General features: G+C 37.8%; 1 protein-coding gene across 1 annotated transcript in view; it reads right to left on the reverse strand.

Annotated features, from left to right (window-relative positions):
* LOC139733967 (TBC1 domain family member 30-like) overlaps positions 1–22,261 on the reverse strand; it is a 33,203-nt gene that overhangs the window by 4,892 nt on the left and 6,050 nt on the right. Inside the window, exons 4-8 of the mRNA XM_071644780.1 lie at positions 11,717–11,908; positions 10,674–10,859; positions 4,579–4,747; positions 3,178–3,346; positions 2,563–2,668 (exon numbers count right to left, since the gene is read on the reverse strand). Coding sequence (XP_071500881.1) covers positions 2,563–2,668; positions 3,178–3,346; positions 4,579–4,747; positions 10,674–10,859; positions 11,717–11,908 — 822 coding nt within the window. The remainder of the gene's footprint in view (positions 1–2,562; positions 2,669–3,177; positions 3,347–4,578; positions 4,748–10,673; positions 10,860–11,716; positions 11,909–22,261) is intronic.

Below are 22,261 nucleotides of genomic sequence, written 5' to 3' on the forward strand. Positions count from 1 at the left end.
GCATTTACTACAAACAAGAAACTCCACACACTACAAGCAATCCTAATGACTGTATGTTCAAATGTCTCGGTTCTAAAATACTGCACAGAATATATTAAACTCCAGCTACCAATTAAAGGACAAGTTCACCTTCATAAACATATGGATTGAGAAAATGCAACAATATTAGTAGAACACATCAGTGAAAGTTTGAGGAAAATTGGACAATCGATGCAAAAGTTATGAATTGTTTAAATTTTTGTGTTGGAACCACTGGATGAGGAGACTACTACAGCTTGTGAGTCATATGCGTACAACAGTATAAAGAAAATGTAAAAGAAAATTCAACATATTTTCACTTTTTTCGCATAATAAAAGAGCACTTGACTTTCCTCTTTCTAAAGGCAGGGGGAATAATATTGCCCATAACATTTGTCGGTAACGAGTCAGGGGAATGTGTACTTTTTTCAAAAGATGGAATTTTGTGAAATTCTCTTTATATTTTCCTTATATTGTTGTACGCATGTGACATCTAAGTTATTCATACACTGCACTAGTCTTCTCATCCAGCGGGTACTGCACAAAAACTTGAAAAATTCATAACTTTTGAACGGATTGTCTGATTTTCCTCAAACTTTCAATGATGTGTTCTACTAATATTCCTACATTATCTCAATCCTTATGTTTATGAAGGTGAACTTGTCCTTTAAGATATTTTTACTATCTGTCCTTCAGTGTATACCTGTACCATTAGCACAGCTATATCATCAAAATGAATGGAACAGCCTACACTGTACCTAAGATATTCATGGAATATAGTGGAATTAAGGATGCTGTTACCCAGCAATGATTAATCAAATACTAGATAATCATGTTATCAGTACTGCAAGAAAGCAAGCTTTTGCTTTAGACAGTTCATTTGTTTGATTCTGTTATCAATCATGTGCAGGGAATCTTCAATTCAAACAATGCATGCAGAGACTGTCCGAACATCACATACCAACAAAAAAACACAACAACAACCCCTTCTACAGTGGCATTACTGCTGCAGTGAATGCATCATCCTGAATGCATGACTGCATTCATCTGATGAGGAGTGAGCGCATCAATGGTTTTTTTTGCAAACACGTCTGTCTTATCACTCCTATCTCTAATGCAATAGCACATGGAGCACAATTCAAAGGGTAGATATGGTTAGTGGAAATCACCAGAGAAAACAGGCAAGCACTTCATTCATTTTTCAAAATCATGTTCACGAGAACCTTGATTCATGATGATGATGAAAGATTGGTATTTACAAGGAAATTGCTTTAGATCATAGTCCATATTTCATATTGTCTGCAGTCATCTTATCATACAGCAACTGTAATACCTGATTGATTTGCATGTCTTGGATCAGTTCCCCCACTGTCTAAAAAATCGCAAAATCATTTTTTCCTCAAGAAAAGATTATTGAACTCTAAGCTCCCTCATGTCATGTCACAGCAATCATGGTCAACTATGGATGAAGCTTCTTTACTTTATTGTACACATCCTCTGTTGGTGTATATAGGTTTGTTCGTGTTGTGCTTGGTCTCATTCTTCTGAAGTAGGGTTAAAAAAAGACAAAGCTGATGATTCTACCCCACACTCAATTGTCTTCCCCCCCTCCTCACCCACTACTAACAACTAAAGTGGCAGAATAATGTCCTAAATGCAGTACAGGTATGCATCTCTAAAACATGCTCAATTAAATGCCACATTATAGGTATGTGTCCACACTCAATAGTTATGACATGCTGTTCAGTCTGGTTGACAGCTCTGCTTGTAAACTGCTTTTTACACAACAAGTACCTGGTATTACACCCTGATGAGTAAGCTCATGAATACCGGGAGTGACTCTTTGAACTGTGCTCAGGAGTCTAGCGTATGAATGCTGGTAGTCCACTAATCCACCCGAAAGACTTTCTAGCTGGTAGATTTGATTAGTGTTGTTGTTTTGAGATGGTGGTTTATGTTTTGTTTTTGTGTGGATTTTGTTCCACATGCTGCAGAAAGACTTCCTTGAACCTTTCAAATTTGGCAAACTCACTCAGGCAGGATATTTATCGAGCTTGCTAAAAGCTGTTTGAGAATATGAGGGATGACCCTGGAAGATTATTTGCATGACAAAGAATGCACTTTCCATCGTAAATAAGTTTTTGGAGTCAAGTGCTACCAAAGGCAGTAACCATTCTCCTACTCAAACACAGAAAGAAAGAGATAGAAAAAACAACAACACATAAATACATATCATTCATTGCAAAGTTGTTTTTTTTTTCATTTTTTCCTTGCACATATTTGATTACAATAAGTAATGCTTAATGAGTTATTGTGCAACCCATTTTGGTTACTGACCTTGCCAAATCCAGACAAATTTTGTATGTTCATACAAGCACTACAAGCAGACACAGAAGTCTCATTGGGCTACTTCTGAATAATGCATGCATTAAGATACAGTAGCAAAAAGTAACAAACACACAAATTGAACAAGTGAGATAGAGTAGCCTGCATTAGGAGTTTGCACACATAAAGGGCATCAAGGAGGTGCAGGTTTGATCTCACCTGTACAAGGTCGTCACCATCGATGAGTTGGTTCTGGAGCATCTCACTGCAGAGCACCGCCATCTGGCTGTAGAACTCATCGGCACTCTTGATCTCTAGAAGAGGCCTGAAACAAGAATGTCAGTGACATACAGTAAGGGACTGGCTATTCACGTTTGTAGTCATGGATGGTTACGCCCCTTATCTCTGAATCTTCTTCATACTTTACATATGTTTAAGATAATGTGTGATGTGCAACATCTCACACATCTTCTCCATACTCCTGCTTCACACATTCTCTTTATGATACTCTATCCAGTTTTGAATCAACTTACATCAGCGCCACCTGCAATAAATCAATAGTATCAAATTCAACAATTCCCTCAAGCAGATTCATACTAACCTGAGGCTATGGCTACTTTGGTGATGACTCTTATACCTTGCTGACCCTTTCTTTTCATCATAGCTCATCTGAGCTTCATTTCTTGACAGATTTTGAGGAAAAGGCCTGGAGGTATTTCAATATTTTTTTTTCCCTTCAAAGCACTGCTCATCTTAATTTGTATGGCTTTTGAAGTGTCATTTTTTGAAGGAAAAACAAACAAACAAACAAACTCAAACATTTGTTAAACTTACTGTGAGAGTTTGGCCCAGATGGCCAGTGCCACCCTGAGGAGGACCTCGGACCCCTCCAGGAAGAGGGTGTCCCATACCCGTAGGACCAGCTTCTTGGGGAGGCAGGTGGCAAAGAGGGTGAGGAACCACTGCATGGTAAACACGTTGGTCAGGGGAGGCTCGTAGCTACCTGTTGCATGGACCCACAAACAACATCACCAATAAATGATAGTGTGACAATACATGCACAGTGTAAGCATGTAATGCGATAAGAATATCACATGACCATAATTCTTGAACAATGAGAGCTGTGAGGGTTGAGTGATGGTTTCCATTTGACGCATGTACCTGCAGAAGAATGAGCTCAAACTGTGATCTATTACTGTTTCTCCCTTTGTTTATATGGTTGATTATATTTTTGATGAATTTTTGTTTTGTGCCATTTAACATATAATATATTATGTATGTGATATTCATAGCATGATTGTACAATACACATATTTTGTAAACACTGTGTAAGCCACTGTAATCTCTTTTTGTGAAGGTGGCACGACTCAATCACTCAATTCTTCATTGAGAAGTTATAGTATCACTCCTCATTTTTGCGATATCAATCTGCCTCCTTGTTGAATATTGAGAGAATAAAAAATTCCCATTTCCCTGAAATATTGGCATCATTTGTGAGCAATTATCACATGACTTGCTGTCTTGACTGATGTCATTTCGATAATAAATTCATGAAAGCAAGGACATGACTGCAGCTATATTTAGACCACGCTATTCCCCTACTACTCGTAAATGCAGCAATGCTCATCAACTACAGCAATGATACAGAAATTGGCGGCATGTAGAGCATGGCTGCTGCCTGTAAAATGGACCTTTCTCTCCATTTGACAGCACTCTTGGTTACGGTAAATGGGGGTTGCCACCTTTCTTGTGGCCTCAGTAATGTTATCTCTATAATGTTATCTCATTATTTCTATAATACACTTTATCCACAAGGGAAGGTTTTGAAACACACTCGAAAGTCCTCACGTTCACTCTCAGACAGCAGTTGTCTTAAGAACTCTGTATCACATTTCACAAAAGATTTATAACATTTTGGCAAATACAATTTGTAGTGTGTATACTTTTACAAGCTAACATTTGAAGAATGAAGCCAAGTCTGCTAGGTTTACAAATAATATTCAGGTCTCTAGACTTTGTAAATCACAAAACAAACATAAAACAGAAGACCGAGGAAAATCATCAGCGAAAATAAAAGGAATATGCAATCATATGGTCAGATATTGCAAGCAACAGTCAGAAACATGCCAAAGAATTAACAATACAATGTTTAAATATCTCGTTTGATTTGAAATCAAGGTGACTGGTTATCAGAAATATTTGGAAGATTCAATGTAGGAGAAAAGGAGTTTGTACCTGACAAGCCGTCATTAGCGGACTTCTGCAGTTTGTCGAGATGCTGAGCCAGCTCAGGCAGCTTAAAGTGAAGCAGCTCCCTGAAGACGGCCATGTCTACGGAGAGTGCCCTCAAATTGTTGGCGAAGTAGCTGTCGGGCAGCACGTGGTCTATCAGGAAGATCATCACCTATGTACAAATAATCAAAATAGTTGACTGAATCAGGGCTATCCCAGGGAGGGGGGATGCTTCAATCTCAAGAGTGATTCAAACACAGATCTCTAAAATTTGAGTGGAAGTTACATGACAGAAATCGCAGCTCTTCTGTGGTGAAATTATACCATTGCAAATCATCACAGTAAACTCCACACACAGTTCAAAGACAAATTGCTCTACAGTATTCCATTTTTACTGACCTGCCAACATTTTTCATCGTCAGTTTGTATGACCCTAAATTTAATTTAGCCTCAAAATTTCTGAAAATTTCCCCTGCAGTACTTTTCTGATATCTGCTATTAGACTATTCCCTACACATACCACCTCAAAGAAGATCTCTGGATGATTTTCAAACTTTGTCATTTGAACAATCATGATAAGTTATGTTGAGTACAGAGTTTCAAAATTTATAGTGATTGGGATGAGGAATAAGAAGGCTTTCAAAATTTATAACAAATTGCAACGAACAAGGATTATGACATGGCAGCCTCACCATAAGAATGCATGAGTTGGGGCTCAAGGAAGCAGAACAAAAGAAGAAGGCATGCATAGATTCGACATAGGTGAACTTGTCACCAAGCGCTAATTGTAATAAAATTACACTGTTACATTTATGAAATATGTGAGGCTCCAATGTCATCAACACTGTTCAGTGTAATTTGTTTCAGATTTTTCAGAGTATTGGTTTCTCTGCTCAAGGACCACAATTAATTCCACTAATCTATACATGGAGCTGTTGATTTATGTACTACATGATGTGAAATTATGAAAATCGTCTGGAATGCCCCTTTAAATAGCATTAATGTTATAGCGAGTAACACTAGCAAAATACTAATAACCATGAATGTAATGCACAATTAATGAGACTCATTTGCCCTACAAAAAGGCAGAAACAAAATAATGAATTCACTAATCATCTACAAGGTGATTATCAATGCATGCACATACTGCAGGTGTACAGTACCTTTCAAGGTATATTGTATGGTAGCTTCCAAGAATGCTCCTACTCCCTTATTTACTTTTTTTTAAACTTTAATGGGATAACTGCAATTCAATGTAAAGCAAGTAAACAGAAATGGGTGTTTTTGTTTGTGATACATAATAAGAATAGGAACTTTCAAAAATGCCTAATATTGCAAGCAGAACAAATGTCTTTTGTAATGCCCAGTTGCTTACTGGGGAACTTGTCTCATGCAAGTAGCCATTCAAATAATTGTTACTTTTTTCTTCTGGTTTTAAACAGGGAATTTTTTGGCAGGCCCCCCCCCCCCCCCAAAAAAAAAAAAAAATAAAAAAAATAAAAAAAAATAAAAAATAATAATAATAATAATAAAAAGAGAAAGAAAAATAATAATAAAAAGAAAAAGAAAAAAAAAGTATGCACTCAGCACTCACTTAAATGCTGCAACATTAATGTAAATGGACTTGTTGTTTAGTTAGTACAATAAAGCTATTCAATACGGTGACTTTATTCAAAAGATACATATTTGTTTTGGAAAAAACATCAGAGTACAGACAAAATGTTTTAGTTTCATATGAAAAGCATGAAAAGCATGTATGGCCTTCACAGAAGTTCAGAAACGTGTCATTTTTGGCCAGTGTCATGTAGCATCCGCAAACAAGGAAAACACTTGGAGAGAGTAGACCTCCGCCAAGCAGCTCATTTCCACCCATACGCAAATATTGAAAATCTCCCTTATTTTTGAACCAGAACTATCACTGAATGTGATGAACAACCCCACCTAGAACTGAAGGAGTTAGCTCATCCCACAATATTTCACACAGATGCTGAAATTATCCTTATTCCCAAATGATAAAGAAGCCTTTCTGTGGTGTCTCGGCAGAGTCTATCTCATAAAGCAGTTACCATAAAAGTGGATATTTTCGTGCGAGTGATTTTTCGCGCTTGGCGGGGTAAGATAAGTTTCGTGTGTTTTTGATTCCGTGAAATCAGAACATTAACTCCTGGGACGTATCTGGCATGTAAAAATATTCTTGTGATTTTATTTTTGCGCTAGCTTCTGTTTGCGTGCAACACACAAAATTTCCACTTTCACAGTATCTGCAAGCTGTGCCTGGAGCGTGCGCTCAGTGTGAGTATATATGCACACCTCAAATATATGTGCAGCTTGAACTCCCTCACTCACTGATCCTATTTGCCAATGATAATCCTTTAAAAAAAAAAAAAAAAAAAGGAACTCTGAGATCCAGACAGCTATCCAAATCTCTACCAAAATTTGTTGATCTCTTTTTCTCTTTTTTTTTTTGTGTGTGTCATTGTCAACCGATCCTTTAAGTATCATCCAAATCTGTTCCCAACTTTTTGAGTGATTTTGAAAACAAACAGACAGACAGACAAACAGACTAACCAACACCAACAATCACACAACCTCCTTGGTAGAGGTAACAAACGACAAGGAATCAAAATTATCTGCAAACACCCTACGTGAAAACAAACATACCTTACAACCTTGTGCACATTCACATGCAATTCCTTGTCTAGTAAAAAGCTAACAATCAGGAGACAGCGTTACTATTTGCATTCCACGACACAGTCATTTTGACAGTGCAACGAAGCACCAAGCTTTTTATCAAACCAAGACATTCAAGGGTAAGCAAACTTATTCTATCATGGAGGGATAATGTCAACTGAATGTGTGCACACATTGAGACTCCAGGGCATCAGTTTATTCAGCTTCCTTTCAGCATCTTGGTGATTGGGGGGGGGGGGTGGGAATAAAATGAGGAATGATTAGTGCTAGGCCTTGCTCGATGAAGGATACACTTTAATAATCTGGGGGCACAATGAGTCCCGTCTAGGCACACATGCTACAATGCTTTGTGTCTCTTTCATTCATTCTTGATCACTCTTCACTGCTACCCATCCCTGATTTATTGCCATCCCTTGTCAGGATTCATAAAAGGACTGACTAACAAAGACAGGTGACAAACATGACCTTACAGAGCTACAGCATGCCAATTCTCATACGAGGGACTGTGCCATTATTTCAACTCTGCCATTATTTCAACTCTGCCACCTCCCCTGGGAATTCAGTAGATGTGTTTGCATTCAAATTAAGCACACCCTATGAAGCTCCTGCTCGCATAAACAATCTGTCACTTCATTCTGTGCATCAATTTCTGTCTATCTGTTTGGTTGTTTTTTCTTCTCTTTTTCTTTCTGTCCCCTACTCTTCTCTCTTCTCAAGCTGTTGTGTTCTAGTGCATGTACAGTGTTGTACATTAAATTATTGTTACAGACATAATAGCAAATGCATAACAAAAACATGCATGCTCACATGTACATTAATACAAGATATTTGGAATGAGAAAGCTCATTCTCTTTCATGGATGACATTGTCTGGAACTGTCTGCATTTAACCTCCTCACTCATTTATCTAATTGGCCTATTCCATTGCTTTGTTATTCCAGCCTCAAAGCTGATTTTAAGTTTATTAACAATAATGGAATTATCATCAAAAGTCACTTATTTCAATGAGGACTGTCTATTGCAGAAATAATGTTTCTTTCTTTTTCAAAGGCACAACTAAAATTCTATTGAAAAACACACACATATAGGGGGAAAAGTGCTCAATAGTGAATCATTTTGGGTACTACTCCCAAATTCTTTGGCACACCACATATTGGATACATAAAAGGAACATCTGATCATGCAGTAAATTTATCAGTATGCATCTGACTGAAGTTTAAATGGAGTTGCTGTAATCACCATTCCACAGAAAGCTAACATATGGGACTGATGATGCTATCGCACAGCCATTCTGAATCTCATGGAAGCTTCCGGGCCTGCCAGCATTTCTACACTCAAATCCGCAAGGTTTCAGAGAGCTATCGGGGGACATTTATCAATGAACAAAAGTATATAGTACAAATCCCAAATGAGGGAGACTTTTATAAATACTCTCTTGCCTTGCTTTCACATGTACCAAGAGTGCTTAATTTGAATGCTGAATTACAAACAAGATTGCAATTGTGATTCAAATCATCATTCGTTCATACGACAGAGGAAGGCTTTTCGGATTCTGCAGTTTTGAATTTCAGAGCGAGGAGAGAATGTTTGGCCTCTTTCAAAGTTTCAATCAATAAACTCTTGAGCCATAGGTAGCCTGCTTTGAGCCTGCACTTGAGGAGTGCGGTCTTTCTACAGAAGTCATTGAAAAGTCGCTGTAAGCTCCGCTCCAAAGCACGATTGGAGGTCAATTATGTTCATATAGTTGTTTTGCTGCTTAATTCTGGAGAAACATGATTGAAAAACACCTCCGAACCGTGATTTCAAACACAATTAAAACTAGAAATATCACTTAAGGTGATTAATACCCCCGCCCCGTGACGACAGTCTTACCCAAGGAATGATCTTTCCTTGATCTTCTGCCATCTAAATGCCGTTACCATGGCAACGCAGCTTCCGACACGTCCAAAAAATATGTCTTGCACATCTTGCCACCAAGACTATTGTGTGTGCCACATTTCATAAGCTTTTGTCAAAAACTGAGGAAGTAGTTCAATCCACAAGATCTTTCCTTGATCTTCCGCCATTAATATGCCGTTACCACGGCAACGCAGCTTCCGACACGTCCAAAAAATATGTCTTGCACATCTTCCCACCAAGACCAATGTGTGTGCCACATTTCATGAGCTTCAGTCGAATACAGAGGAAGTAGTTCAATCCGCAAGATCTTTCCTTGATCTTCTGCCATTTATATGCCGTTACCATGGTAACGCAGCTTCCGACACGTCCGAAAAATATGTCTTCCACATCTTCCCACCAAGATCAAGGTGTGTGCCACATTTCATAAGCTTTGGTCAAAAAACTGAGAAAGTAGTTAAATCCGCAAGATCTTTCCTTGATCTTCTGCCATTAATATGCCGTTACAATGGCAACGTACTTTCGGGTACTGTCGAAAAATGCGTCTTGCACATCTACAACCAAAGGCACACATCTGTACCAAGTTTCATGGAAATTGGGCAAAAACTGAGGAAGTAGTTTGCAACACAAAATTTTCCATCATTTTGGCTCATAATATGTGAGCTGTTACCATGGCAACATACTTTTTGTCACTGTCAAGAAATGTGTCATGCTGACCTATATCCTAAGACAAACATTCAATATGAATTCCATGAGAATTGGAAGAACACTGATGAAGCAGTTTTGCCATGAAGCATTTTGCCCTATATTTTACCAATAACATGCCGTTACCATGGCAACGCACTTTTTGCCACTGCGGAAATATGTGTCTTGCACATTAACATATTCAGATGAACATCTGTACCTAATTTCATAAAAATTGATCAAAAACTGTGGAGGAGTTCGTGACGCAAGATTTGCAACGGACCGACCGACCGACCGACCGTCCGCTGATTCCTATATACCCCCTTCAAACTTCGTTTGGCGGGGGTATAATTACGATTCACATCACCCTCTGTGATTCCAGTTTGCATTCACACGGCAAGAATGCTTAATTCGAAACAGGATTCAGGTGATGCATCATAAGAATCATGTTTCTAATTAAGCACCCTCTGTACGTGTGAAAGCTACTGTAGGTTGGATAATGAAGAGACATTTCAGCGTTCAGGGAGCCACCTGAAGAACGGTTCAAATACTCACAATTACTTCCAACTGTCTAAAGACTGAAGGGTCTGTTTTACTGCATATATATTGCCCTGGCACCATAGATTTTTCCATGATGTAGTAAGTTTACCGTATAAGCCACAATATTAGGACACAACATGACCACTTGTTAATTTAGACATGCTCTATACAAAGTTTGATTACTGAGTGCCTACAATCCCAATGAATTCTACCCTTCTGCCCAACAGTTTTGTATACCCCTCTGATGACCACTGACCACCTGTCTGCGCACTAGAGCGAGGAACTCACCTTTAGGGCATCGTCCTCGATCCTCTCCATGACCTCCAGTATGAGGGCAGCAATCACGTTGAAGCCCTGGCAGTATCCAACGGACTTGTTCCAGCGGGCATAGGCCAGAAGGACTCGTTTGAGAACCACACGGTCTTCCTCCGCACCCTGGCCGCAGAACCCACTGCAGCCGGTACGGTGTAGATCCTGGTAAGAGGTGCCGCAAAAACAATTGGGCATCAAAGTCGCAACAGGTTTGATGGTTTATCTCGTCACAAGAACACTGACCATTATTCTCATAACATCATATTGTCATCTTTGAAATCACCTCTTGAATAGACAATGGATCAACCAAGACAATATCAATAAAATACTCATGTCTGAATATATTTTACTGGGTTTCTACCTTGGGATTATGCCACACCGCACAGTAATATCAATCTATTCATTTGGAATTCACTCAGTATCAAAAGCAAAGGGAGCTTCATAGTGTGAGTGCAGTGTTCATATGAATAGTATGAATAGTATGAATATAACCTGATGGTTGATGAAAGCTCTATTCGGAAACAAACAAACAAATTTACTCTCAAAGCAGTACATACATTCACATGCAGTATAACTACAATGTACAATAAAATAGTTTATAGATTGAGAAAAATGATTGAATTAACATAATCATTAACCTTGGTTTACATACAGTACATCTCCTATGCCAACACTTGAATTTTCGTTTTTTAAACATTAAGGTCTGAAAGCTTTAGCCAGTACCACCCACCACTGAAGGCAACTTTTTTTTCTTTTTCTTTTTTTCTTTTTTTGTTGGGGGGGGGGGGCTATTCTGATACATGTTGTAAATTTTGTCAATATCTGCAGGCATACAACAAATGAAGGGACTAACCAGAAGCATTTTTGATTTCTAGGACAGGTGATGATAGATTTGTTTTCCTCAATTGATCATGAAAAAGACAGAGTAAAGAGGAGTAGACAGAAAAAAAAGGAACAAGCTGGGTCAAGTGACTTGCATAGAAAACAGGCAAGGGCATGGCATACTATGGGGGATTTACCTTGACAATCTGCACTCCAAGCTTATCATCATCCGGGTTGGAATGGTCATTGAAGGCGACCCGCACCGTCTTTTCCCAGTCCAGCTTGAGGTGCTTGATGTGCTTGTCGGCCAGACTGAGCCACACTGCCTTGCGCAGCTCACGGGGCAGTCCAAATGGTAGACGGGCTACCGCTCGCAGTGCGTCGTACCACTGAATCACAGAGACAACCAAACGTAAGACACAAATTTGAGCAAGTGCCCCCAATACTTTGAATGGGCAAGTAAGCCATTCATTGCACTTGCCCATTTATGTATTTCATGGCGCCTTACAGTAACTTATTGTGTACAACTTACAGCATAACAAGCTACATTCCATATAAGTGGATCTTACAGTGTATTCTTATAACAATTGAAATGATGCACAGTGGGTGCTTCATGTAACCAGGGAGGTGGATACACCTCCCTGATGTAACTGTTACTGTTGTAATGATCCAAAATTTGTTGGACACTTCAATAGTGTTGTGATCTGCTTTCAAAGATGATACAAGTGCATCTTTTGGTGTGTTACAGTAATTCATTGTATGATAAAGAAGCTACAATCTGTAAATTCCATGCAAATATATACAATGTAATATCTAATTCTCATTACAATTGAAATGATGAACAGTTGATGCTTCATTGTTGATGCTTATACATGTACAAAGTAAGGTATTTAATGAAACAAAATCTTTTTGAAACTTCATCTCAAGATTTTTGACCCCTTAAATATGTATTGCTTATTTAGAATGAGAATCTTCTCTATTTTCAAATTGAATAGTAAAATAAAATGTACACGTACAGTAAAAGATTTGTCAAAATCACCAAAAAAAGAAACACAAATTTCTAGCCTCTTGTGTTTTCCCAGAACAGTGATACTGGTAACTATAAGTCATGTAAAAAAAAAAAAAAAAAAATGTAAATGAGGTGAAAATGTCATGGCCTCCTAAGACTACCATTTTCTTCCACACAAATATGCACATCGTTTTGGTTTTAAAATGGACTGAGTTCAATAAGTAGTTATGTATGCTATTAGTTAACTAAAAAAAAAAATCTATAAAGTGCAAAACCCTATGTATATCATACTCTTCTATGCTGCAAAAGCTTTTGATATGCTTGACATCAAATTATTTTGGACATTGTAATGATGTAGCAATGGTGAGCTTGGGGGGGGGGGGATGGTAGCTCACTTTTTGACAAATGACAGATTGTTCATCTATTGATAAAGACAAGTGGGAAAAGTGAGAATGAACAAACCAATGAACACATGCAATGTAGCTAATTTGCATGCTATGATACAGTATACTGCATACATGTACCATTAAGTGAGTGCTACTGATAATCACAGTTTCTTCTTACAGTCTGTATGTACGAATACATCATAATTAGGTTTTAAAAATTTGGTAAAACTTCCACTGAATCCATTTGCTTTACGTTTATACTTTCAAGCAAAGTCAACTTCAACGAACAATGGAGTTTACTTATCACATTTCCTCAATCCTGACTGGTGTAACATCATCTATAGTAATTTAATTTCTACAAGGCAAAGTGAAACAACATAAAAACTGCCATTTTCTTTCTCATAGAAAGGGCAACATACAATGATTATACCACTCAATGTCAGCAAACTGAACACTGCTGTCTTCTTTACCATCACAGTACTTTCATTTTACAGAGGCAAAGTGAGGCAATACCAAAGCTGCCACCATTTTCCTTCTCACAAAAAGGTCAAGAGCTATACAACTGTACTCAATGGCAAACTGAATATTGCTGCCTCCTTTGTTTGTAAACACCAATGCAACCAATATTAACAGTAGCAGCTTAAACCCTATCTTCAAAAGAAGACCTTGTCTACATGATAATCATTTTGACAGATCAATACACCTGGTTTCATGGAGAATTTATATAGAAATCCCACTGAGCCCTGCATGCCAATAACACAGCTATTCACTGGATTTCACAGATTCAAAAATTGCTTTTGGTGTCTTTGTTGTATCTATCAGAGCTATCTTCATTACAAATAGACAGATGAATGGTGAAAAAAAGAATGAAGTGCAACACTGTCAGAGACTCCAACCCCAAGCACCTTCTGATCTGGAGATTCTCCCGCCCGAAACCCCTAGCAAACGGGACACTCCAAGATAATGTGTGCGAAGCGCGAAGATCCTAGGATTCTAGATGTTCTCCGGTGCTATCTAAGGCTTATTTTTTCAACATACGATAGAAATAAGTAAGAAATCCTTTCCACCGGGAGACACAGAGCCAGGGCGGGAGAAATCAAATCTCAAACGGGAGAACGGGAGATTGTGCAAAAATGGGCTTTCGGCAGGAGATCTCCCGTCAAAAACGGGAGAGTTGGAGTCTCTGCACTGTCAATACGCTATTTCTCATCTTCTCCATCCACACTAGTACTGTTCAAACAAAGGGTTCTCTGGCATGTGTATTAGCTACATTTATAAGGAAAAAAAATGGGGGTTAACTGACATCACAAGCAAATCAAATCTGTCCTTGCAGAGTGTTTTCAGACACTTGTCAGACACTGAGTTTGGTGACATAAACATGATCATGTGATATGAATGGTTAAGTCTATAATCCTGAGTGGTGGTGCATGTCTGATGGAGCCTGGCAGGATCACTGAATGGAGTACAAAGAGTCACATGGGGTCATCAGGTCAGATGGTCTGAACGGTTGTAAGCACACATGGACCGTAACAGCTGACTTGCTGTGAACCCTGATACAATGGTGCACTGCAAAATGCACTGCTCAATGCAAGTTGGAATAATACGCAGTATCTACACATACAGTGTACATTATGTGAATAATGGCATTATACCATTGTACTTATTGTCTGCAGAATGATTCACAACCCAGGTCCAATATTTCATACATGAAGCATAAGTAAATACAGCTGTATATCATTTGGAAGGGGAGGGGGGTTCCCACATGCTTAACTTTTTAGAATGGTGTCTTCAATTCATTTTATCAGAGAGAATGCAACATCTCCATACAAGAGGTTTTCAGGGATAAACAGAGCAATTTCTTTCTTTTAGAAGTAATTAATGAACAAACTACAGAAATCGTTGTTGAGATTTCTTTCAAGAAGATGTTAACTAAAATTGTTTTTTGTTCTATACAAGAGGTTTTCAGGGATAAACAGAGCAATTTCTTTCTTTTAGAAGTAATTAATGAACAAACTACAGAAATCGTTGTTGAGATTTCTTTCAAAAAGATGTTAACTAAAATTGTTTTTTGTTCTAAAAGTGTACTTTTACAATGGTGACATAATATCATTGTAGTGTATACAATTGTATGTACAGTGTACAGTACATTACAAAGGGTCAAGCAAAATGAATTTGATCAAAACAAACATTCAGACCATAACTGTTAGTGTGACTCAGCTTTCAAAGCCTACATGAATCTGGAATTGTTCATAAGTTCTGTCATTTGCTGCCATAATATCAATTCACACACAAGGTGCAATTGTTATGGAGGAACTACAAACCTACTGGTAGTTTGTGAATCACACGACCATCCATTACTGTACAATGGATTTGCACAAAACTGCATTTTTCCTCATGACATGTGCAAACACTGAACCTTCATTCCCTCTTTCTGATGGGATCCAAAAAACCACTGCTCCTATGAAGTCACTGATAACAATCGATTAGTGCATCAGCTACATTGTACAGACTGTAAATGCCACATTATGTACAGTGTACTATCAAAATTTTTGTATTGTAGTTCATGTCACTCAAAGAATTACTCTGACTTTTTCGGGGGGATTTAAACAATACAAGTTTCTGTCTTTTCCACATTCTGGATCCAGGCAACTTGTATTAAAAATGTGTTTTTAATAAAAAAGGATACATCTAGATGCTTTTAATTTTGACTTTCAACATGTATTTTACAGCTAAGTTCTCATTTTTCTCATTCTAAAAACAAACCTTCTAAAGAATCTGACTTTTTTTTTTTTTTCACTAGATGACATTCTATATAATTGTGGCTGCTTCAACAGGTACAGTACTTACTCTCCCATCACTTTGCAGAACCATGGATTCAAGAAACGATACAGAATCTTTAACAGAGTGTTATCAATGATGCGTTTAATACAGGATACAGTGGACTGGTGATAAAAAGCTTACAAGGAGAAGGGAATGCTGTTAAGAGGATAGGAGATTTGCTCATTATTTTGCCTACTCATGTGCTTTCATGTGGACAGGAATGAGCAATAAATCTTTTGAGCTGCAACCATACGACATTCAAATGAAACCCCAAACACTACGGAACGGAATTGTAAGTGAATCTAAAGAGAACATAATCAACATGCTTTGTACATTCCTCCAGCTTTAGAGTATTCTCTCATATTTTTTTTTTTTACTAATCTAAGACATTTGTAAACATGTCTGATGAATAATGAAAATTATTGATGCTACAGTATTTACTTCAACAGTATTGACAACATGATAACTCACAGTCAATTCTGATTCACTGAATGTTTTTACACTTTTTATAATCATGATTATCGTCATCACCACATCACAGTAGTCAATACTCATCAATATCCATGAGTAACATTAATCAAGTAACAAAACACACTGCATTCAAGTGGGTTGTAATGCATTATTGTGTACGTACTACTCTTCTATATTTGCTATCATGATCACTTTCAAGTTTTGATGCTTAGCTCAAACCAAAGCTCAAAGCAGTGTACAGTACATCTGACACAGCTAACCACAAATACGCTTCTTTTTGTCCATCCTATTCATAAATGAGCCACACAGATTCAGGAAAAAAATCATATGATATATATACAAGTACATGTATGAGCTCTCCTGATCCAGTCTCACATACTATCATCAGTCTATTAGTACCATGAGGCTGCAATCCTTATACCTGTTACTATATATTATAAAATGGGTTCAAGAATGTAGCCAATAGGAAGCGCTGAAATGAGACACACCTCCTTCCTTTACTTCAGTACCATTGCACTGCCTGTAATCCTATGGTAGATTGCCGATCGTCTGTGCGCGCGGCGGCTCCTTTGATGAATTGCATGCATACGCGCTGTCAATCCTGTAAACAACTTCTAGTTCGGGCTGCCGGCCGGCCGGCCTGTCTTCCCTTGTGCATAACATGTGTGGCGTATGTACGTATACTCTACTATACGTACACTTTGTACAGTACAGTAGACCAAGCGTTATGGGACCGGACGCGTACATGGAGTCACTTTGAAGAGCAAATCCAACGATTTAGCAGGTTAATTCTCACGCCGTTTTCAGAGTATGTTGTCTAGTAGGCCTATATGAGGAGTCTATATCAAGTCTTTAAGGTAAAGGGTGCATATTCTATGTAAAATAAGTAAGTTTTCATGCGGGAACTTAAGTGTCCGGAAACCCAACCCCCCATTATACTTATACTGTATGTGCGGGACTTCCGCGAGTGCGACGTGCGTAAATGTTTGGGATGAACATCTTCGGACATCTTGACCCACAAAGGTACGTGAAAAACGCTGAAAAATTATGTTAGTTTTCAAATTTTCGACCCATTTTATAAAACAAATGATGCACAGGATTATTTCGTGGCGTTAGTGGAGGCGTAGCTCACTCTCGGGTATTTACAATGTAGTGCAACATGCACTCGGCTTCGCCTCGTGCATGTTTCACAATTGTAAATACCTTCGAGTGCACCACGCCTACACTAACACACTCTATCCTGTGCATCATTTGTATAATATCAAACAATCAGTGATCCCATTTTCTGTGCACATGCTGTACATTGCATGGCAACATTATGTAACATTCCTATCCAGCACAGAAATGACTGATAAGGGCATCTTTTATAGAATAACAACACTTACAGAGTAATTGAATCACTGCAAACAGTTTATACTAACTTAGCTTTATATGTAGTTTCCCATTATCTCTCTTGCAGGAATCTCAAATAGACAAGCATATTGCAACGCAACAGTTTGTACATATCACAGCTTACATGAAATTGATACAGCACACATAGGCAGACACATTGAAAGTCCATTTCTATTTCTCTGACAAGGAAATCTGATGCCTTGTACAAATCTTTAAAAGAAAAAAAAATAACATAATAAAATCTCAAATTTTCTACTGCTAAATATAAAGGAAGCTTGAGCTGCTGGTTTTATACCATTCTGATATTATACTATTGCCAGTTGCTCATGTTTGTTTGTTTATTTGTTTGCTTGTTTGTTTGTTTGGTTGGTTGATTGGTTGTTTGTTTGTTTGTTTGTTTGTTTGTTTTTTGGGGAGGGGATATGATTGCTAACTTTGACAGCCTCGTCGGATTATTAAATAGAGAGCTGACAAATTGTACATTTTGTACATGATCATTATAAGATACTCTCAGATAACCAGTCTTAATTAAAAACTTAAAATGTCATGTACATGTATATGTACGAGTAAAGGTCAGTTCAAGGTTTCCCTATTATCGTCCTTTTGCAAAAACAAAGACAAAGAAAAGATATAGTTTTTTTGCACCTGTTGTGTCTGAGCATGAGCAGTTGCACCATGCACTGGTATTCAGTGAATGAATAGCTCGGTATATACGGAGAGTGGAGTACACACCACATGTTTGCACATTAAAGGAGGATGCTGTATACACTGAACACGCACACCATGAGGTGTGCAATGCCCTCTGACATTTAACAGCATTTGCAATTAAACATTGCACATGGCAAGTCTGGCAGCATTTGCCATCAGAATAGAATTGGCACCTTCAATTCAGTGCCATGTAGAGAAGAAATAGGCATGATGGGTGCTCTAGAACTGGTTTTCCACTTGAAAAAAAAAAATCATTGATACCTTTAGAAGAATTTCATTTGCAAGACCATGCAACTGTAGAAATCTCCATTGATATTCATTTCACATACAGTGCAAATGTATAATAAGTAGAATAGGCCTTCCACTGCACAAGTCATGCTGAGGATATGGTGAAGTTTAGATTATGATCAATATTTATAGATGGAACACCAAATAACACCACTTCCTCCAGTTTAATCTACCTTTACAAAATACATCTGTCTGACAAAATCAGCCCACAGCAAGAGTAGAGTCCTACATGTACACTAAAGGCTTTTGCTGTCATATGAAATATGTTGCAAACATTTTCTTATCTTAGAACCAAATTGTACACAGGCTCTGATCCTTCTTTCCACAGCTACTATCATACCATACATGTATACAGTCCAGACATACCAGTGCTTGTACAATACTCTGTTCTGGGAAATATATACCCCATGTACAAGTAGGACGCTCTGCTGGAAGTCATCCATCACACTGATCATCCATTGTCTGTACAACTGTGTGCTGAAACAGTTCAGTTGCCATTAACATTTTAAAATTCTTGACTGGATACCATATGCTTAGCACAGCATACTCATACACTGTATCAACACTAGAAAGGGAGCACTACAATATAACTGGAACTCAAGAAGTAAAATTTCACAGCATATTACATCTACATTTCCATTAATTTTTAAGGAATTGCATACTGCACTTCATTAGAGTGTAAGCAAAACATGTCTGAATGATTTGAACAATTAACCAGATCTCTTGTGCAATAATCTGTTTTAAAGAAGAAGCAATATTTTAAAACAAAGATGGTGGCACGTGAAGGATGTTTAATAATGTGAAGGTGGAAAACATGAGAAAAATGAATGATTTTGATATCACCATGCCATCTTCTATCAAAGACAAGACATTACCCTATGGCAAGTTCAAGCAAAGCACTTGCAAACAGTGAAAATCATGGGAATTATGCTTTCAGGATTTCTTAGCTCATAATGCCTCAAACTCCTGCATAATATTTTGCACTGCTGCTAGTGCTAATCATGCCCGCTTTTATCTATTCAAACACATCCTGCAAGTTAAACCTGAACTTAAACTTTATCCATAATAACTGAATGAAATGGCATTATACTGAAGCTGTTCTGACAAAGCACATTATTATGACAGACTCAAGAAATTGTGGTGCTACAGAAGGTAGCAATCAGGGATAAGACATTACATTTTTAGACATATATTGTACATGAACACAGAAACTTACTTTAACACCATGCCATTTGTGCATGCCCAAAATGTCCATTCATTCTGTCCCACAGGTCATTTACTTTGGGGATATATTTCTGGGAAAGGCACATATTGAACCACTTGAAAATTCATTTGTGTGTCAACTTATGGTGTTAGTCTACTGGGTTGACGTCAACACCAGGGTGGTCTATACCCTGAAAATTATGCAAGTTGGACTGCCAAAACAGTTGCGCCAAATTGGAGTGCAAAAACGGAAAAAAAAAGTAACACTGTTTGTGAATGCATATATGTACTAGCATGAAGCACATATCACAAGCACCACGGTTCAAAGTCCCTTGAAGCAAGGATCTAGCTTGAGGGCTCTAGATGCTCTCTGGTATTAAGGGTCTAATTTTTAACATGTGACAATGGCAAAATAAGCTGTAATCAAAGCATCTCATCTTCAGATAGATTTTTGGTATCTGGTCATCTGCATACTGATGGTCGTCTGCAAGTTCGTTGCCTTTGGCATGCCATCCATGTTTGGCATGGCATGATGTGTGGAATGTCTTTCCGATATCTGGCTAAAATTCTAGCACGTTTCTTTGAAACACACCGAAGATGCTCATAGATCACCAAGCAGGTCAGTGCAACACTCCCACTAAACATTACAGGTACAGTGTATTTCTGTCAAGTGTTTGCATGACCTTTCAAGCATTGTTTCTCACCTCTCTTTGTGTACCAGGATTCATACACTATTATTTTTTTTTATTTTTTTTTTATGTCCCAAAGATCAGAGTGTCTTTGAAATGGTGAGAGTAACCCCAAGCTAAACCATACTTAAAAATGAAATCTGATTTTCTTTATAGTTTTTAATTTCAAGTATTATCATCAATAGTTATCTCACTTCTTTACTACAAGTATCCTAGATGCTAGCTATTTCAGGTATCAGGTACATTTTGTAAATTAAAACTAATACTCAGAATATAGAAAGTCATACAAAGTTGAATCAATACAAACTAAACTTGAATTCAAATCCACTCCCTGTCAGAAGCAGGAATCAAGATTTGAGGTTTACAACCAGGATGCGCAAGTACAGTATATTGCTTTGATGAATGCTGAAATTTGAAATGTATGCTTTGATTTACATCCTACTTTTCTAAGTTAAGAAAGCTACATCTGAAATCATTTCTCTACACCTTACGCATAATTTTCAAGTGCAATGAAAATAAATTGTACAAAACAGGGCTAATGAACTTGATGTTTTGCCAAATAATATACTGTCTCATTGTTGTTTAAGAGAATCTGTTTATTTGTTTGTAGATTGTAGATATATCAGGCCTTGAAATAGGATTTTGGAGGGGCAAGGCCATTTAGAAAAGGGCACTTTTACCATGAGGCCAGCCATGATAGGGCACTTAGGTCAGTCAGAGGGGCACCAAGGCCACATTGAAAAGGGCATGTTGGGTGTTTTTTTAAAGGGTGATTTTTGCGACGTTGCAAGAATTTTATGTTTTTTTTTTCATATTCTAACAACCCCCCCCCCCAATACATAATAGTATACAGTAGACCTCGCCTAAGTCGACTTCGCATAAGTCGACAACTCGCTTAAGTCGACACAATAAAAAGTCCTGATTTTTGCCTTTGTTATTCCTTGAAAATTTCCTCGTCTTAGTCGACATTTATAAGTTGACAACTCGCATAAGTCGACCTGATTTTTCAGTGCCAACTGAGCTGAAATACGTATCAATTCCCTCGTCTAAGTCGACATAATTTTTCGCTCAAAATCTTATCGCCGTTCTCTGAAAAAGAATTGTTTTCCCGCTCCGATTCGCTGCGTTTCTACTCGGTAATTCGCTAGTGTACGCCGCGGTAGCGTTCGCGCCATGCGTCCATTGTCTTGTATGCCAGAATATAGAAAGGACATACACTCATTTACACTGGAGAATTACATGTAGTACCCAAGACAGTTCACTTTACCCCTTTTCTCCCTCTCGTTTTTCTCAAAACGCACAAATTTTGCACACTTATATGTCCCAGTAGGTACATGTATTCACTATCCGAACATGAAATAGGTGTTTTTGTAAATCCGAATAGAAACGTTGATTATTCCGAAGCGGTATCAAAACCAAGGCCCTTTCTAAAAAGATTTATTACAATGCAACTAATGATGCAACTAAAAAAAATCAAATGCAGGTGATATCAAATCACACGCAACTTTTGCATTCAAACGCAATTGCGTTGCTGAAAAGACTTGTGTTTGATAATCATATGAAACTAGAAAATAATTGTTACGAACCTGAAACTCAATTGCGTTTAAACGCAACTCTAAAAATCAAATGCAAGTCCATCAAATCACACGCAACGATGTATTTAAACGCAAGAGCGTTTCAGAGAAGACTTGCGGTTTTTGTACGAAATTAGAAACTGCGTTTAAATAAATCTCTATACATCTACGGAAATGATGGAAGTGCGTTATTGTTGAAAAG

This window comes from Diadema antillarum, unplaced genomic scaffold, assembly GCF_040938485.1.
Source record: "Diadema antillarum isolate AM-2024a unplaced genomic scaffold, OU_Dant_1.0 seq00000507_RagTag, whole genome shotgun sequence".
Lineage (NCBI taxonomy): Eukaryota > Metazoa > Echinodermata > Echinoidea > Diadematoida > Diadematidae > Diadema > Diadema antillarum.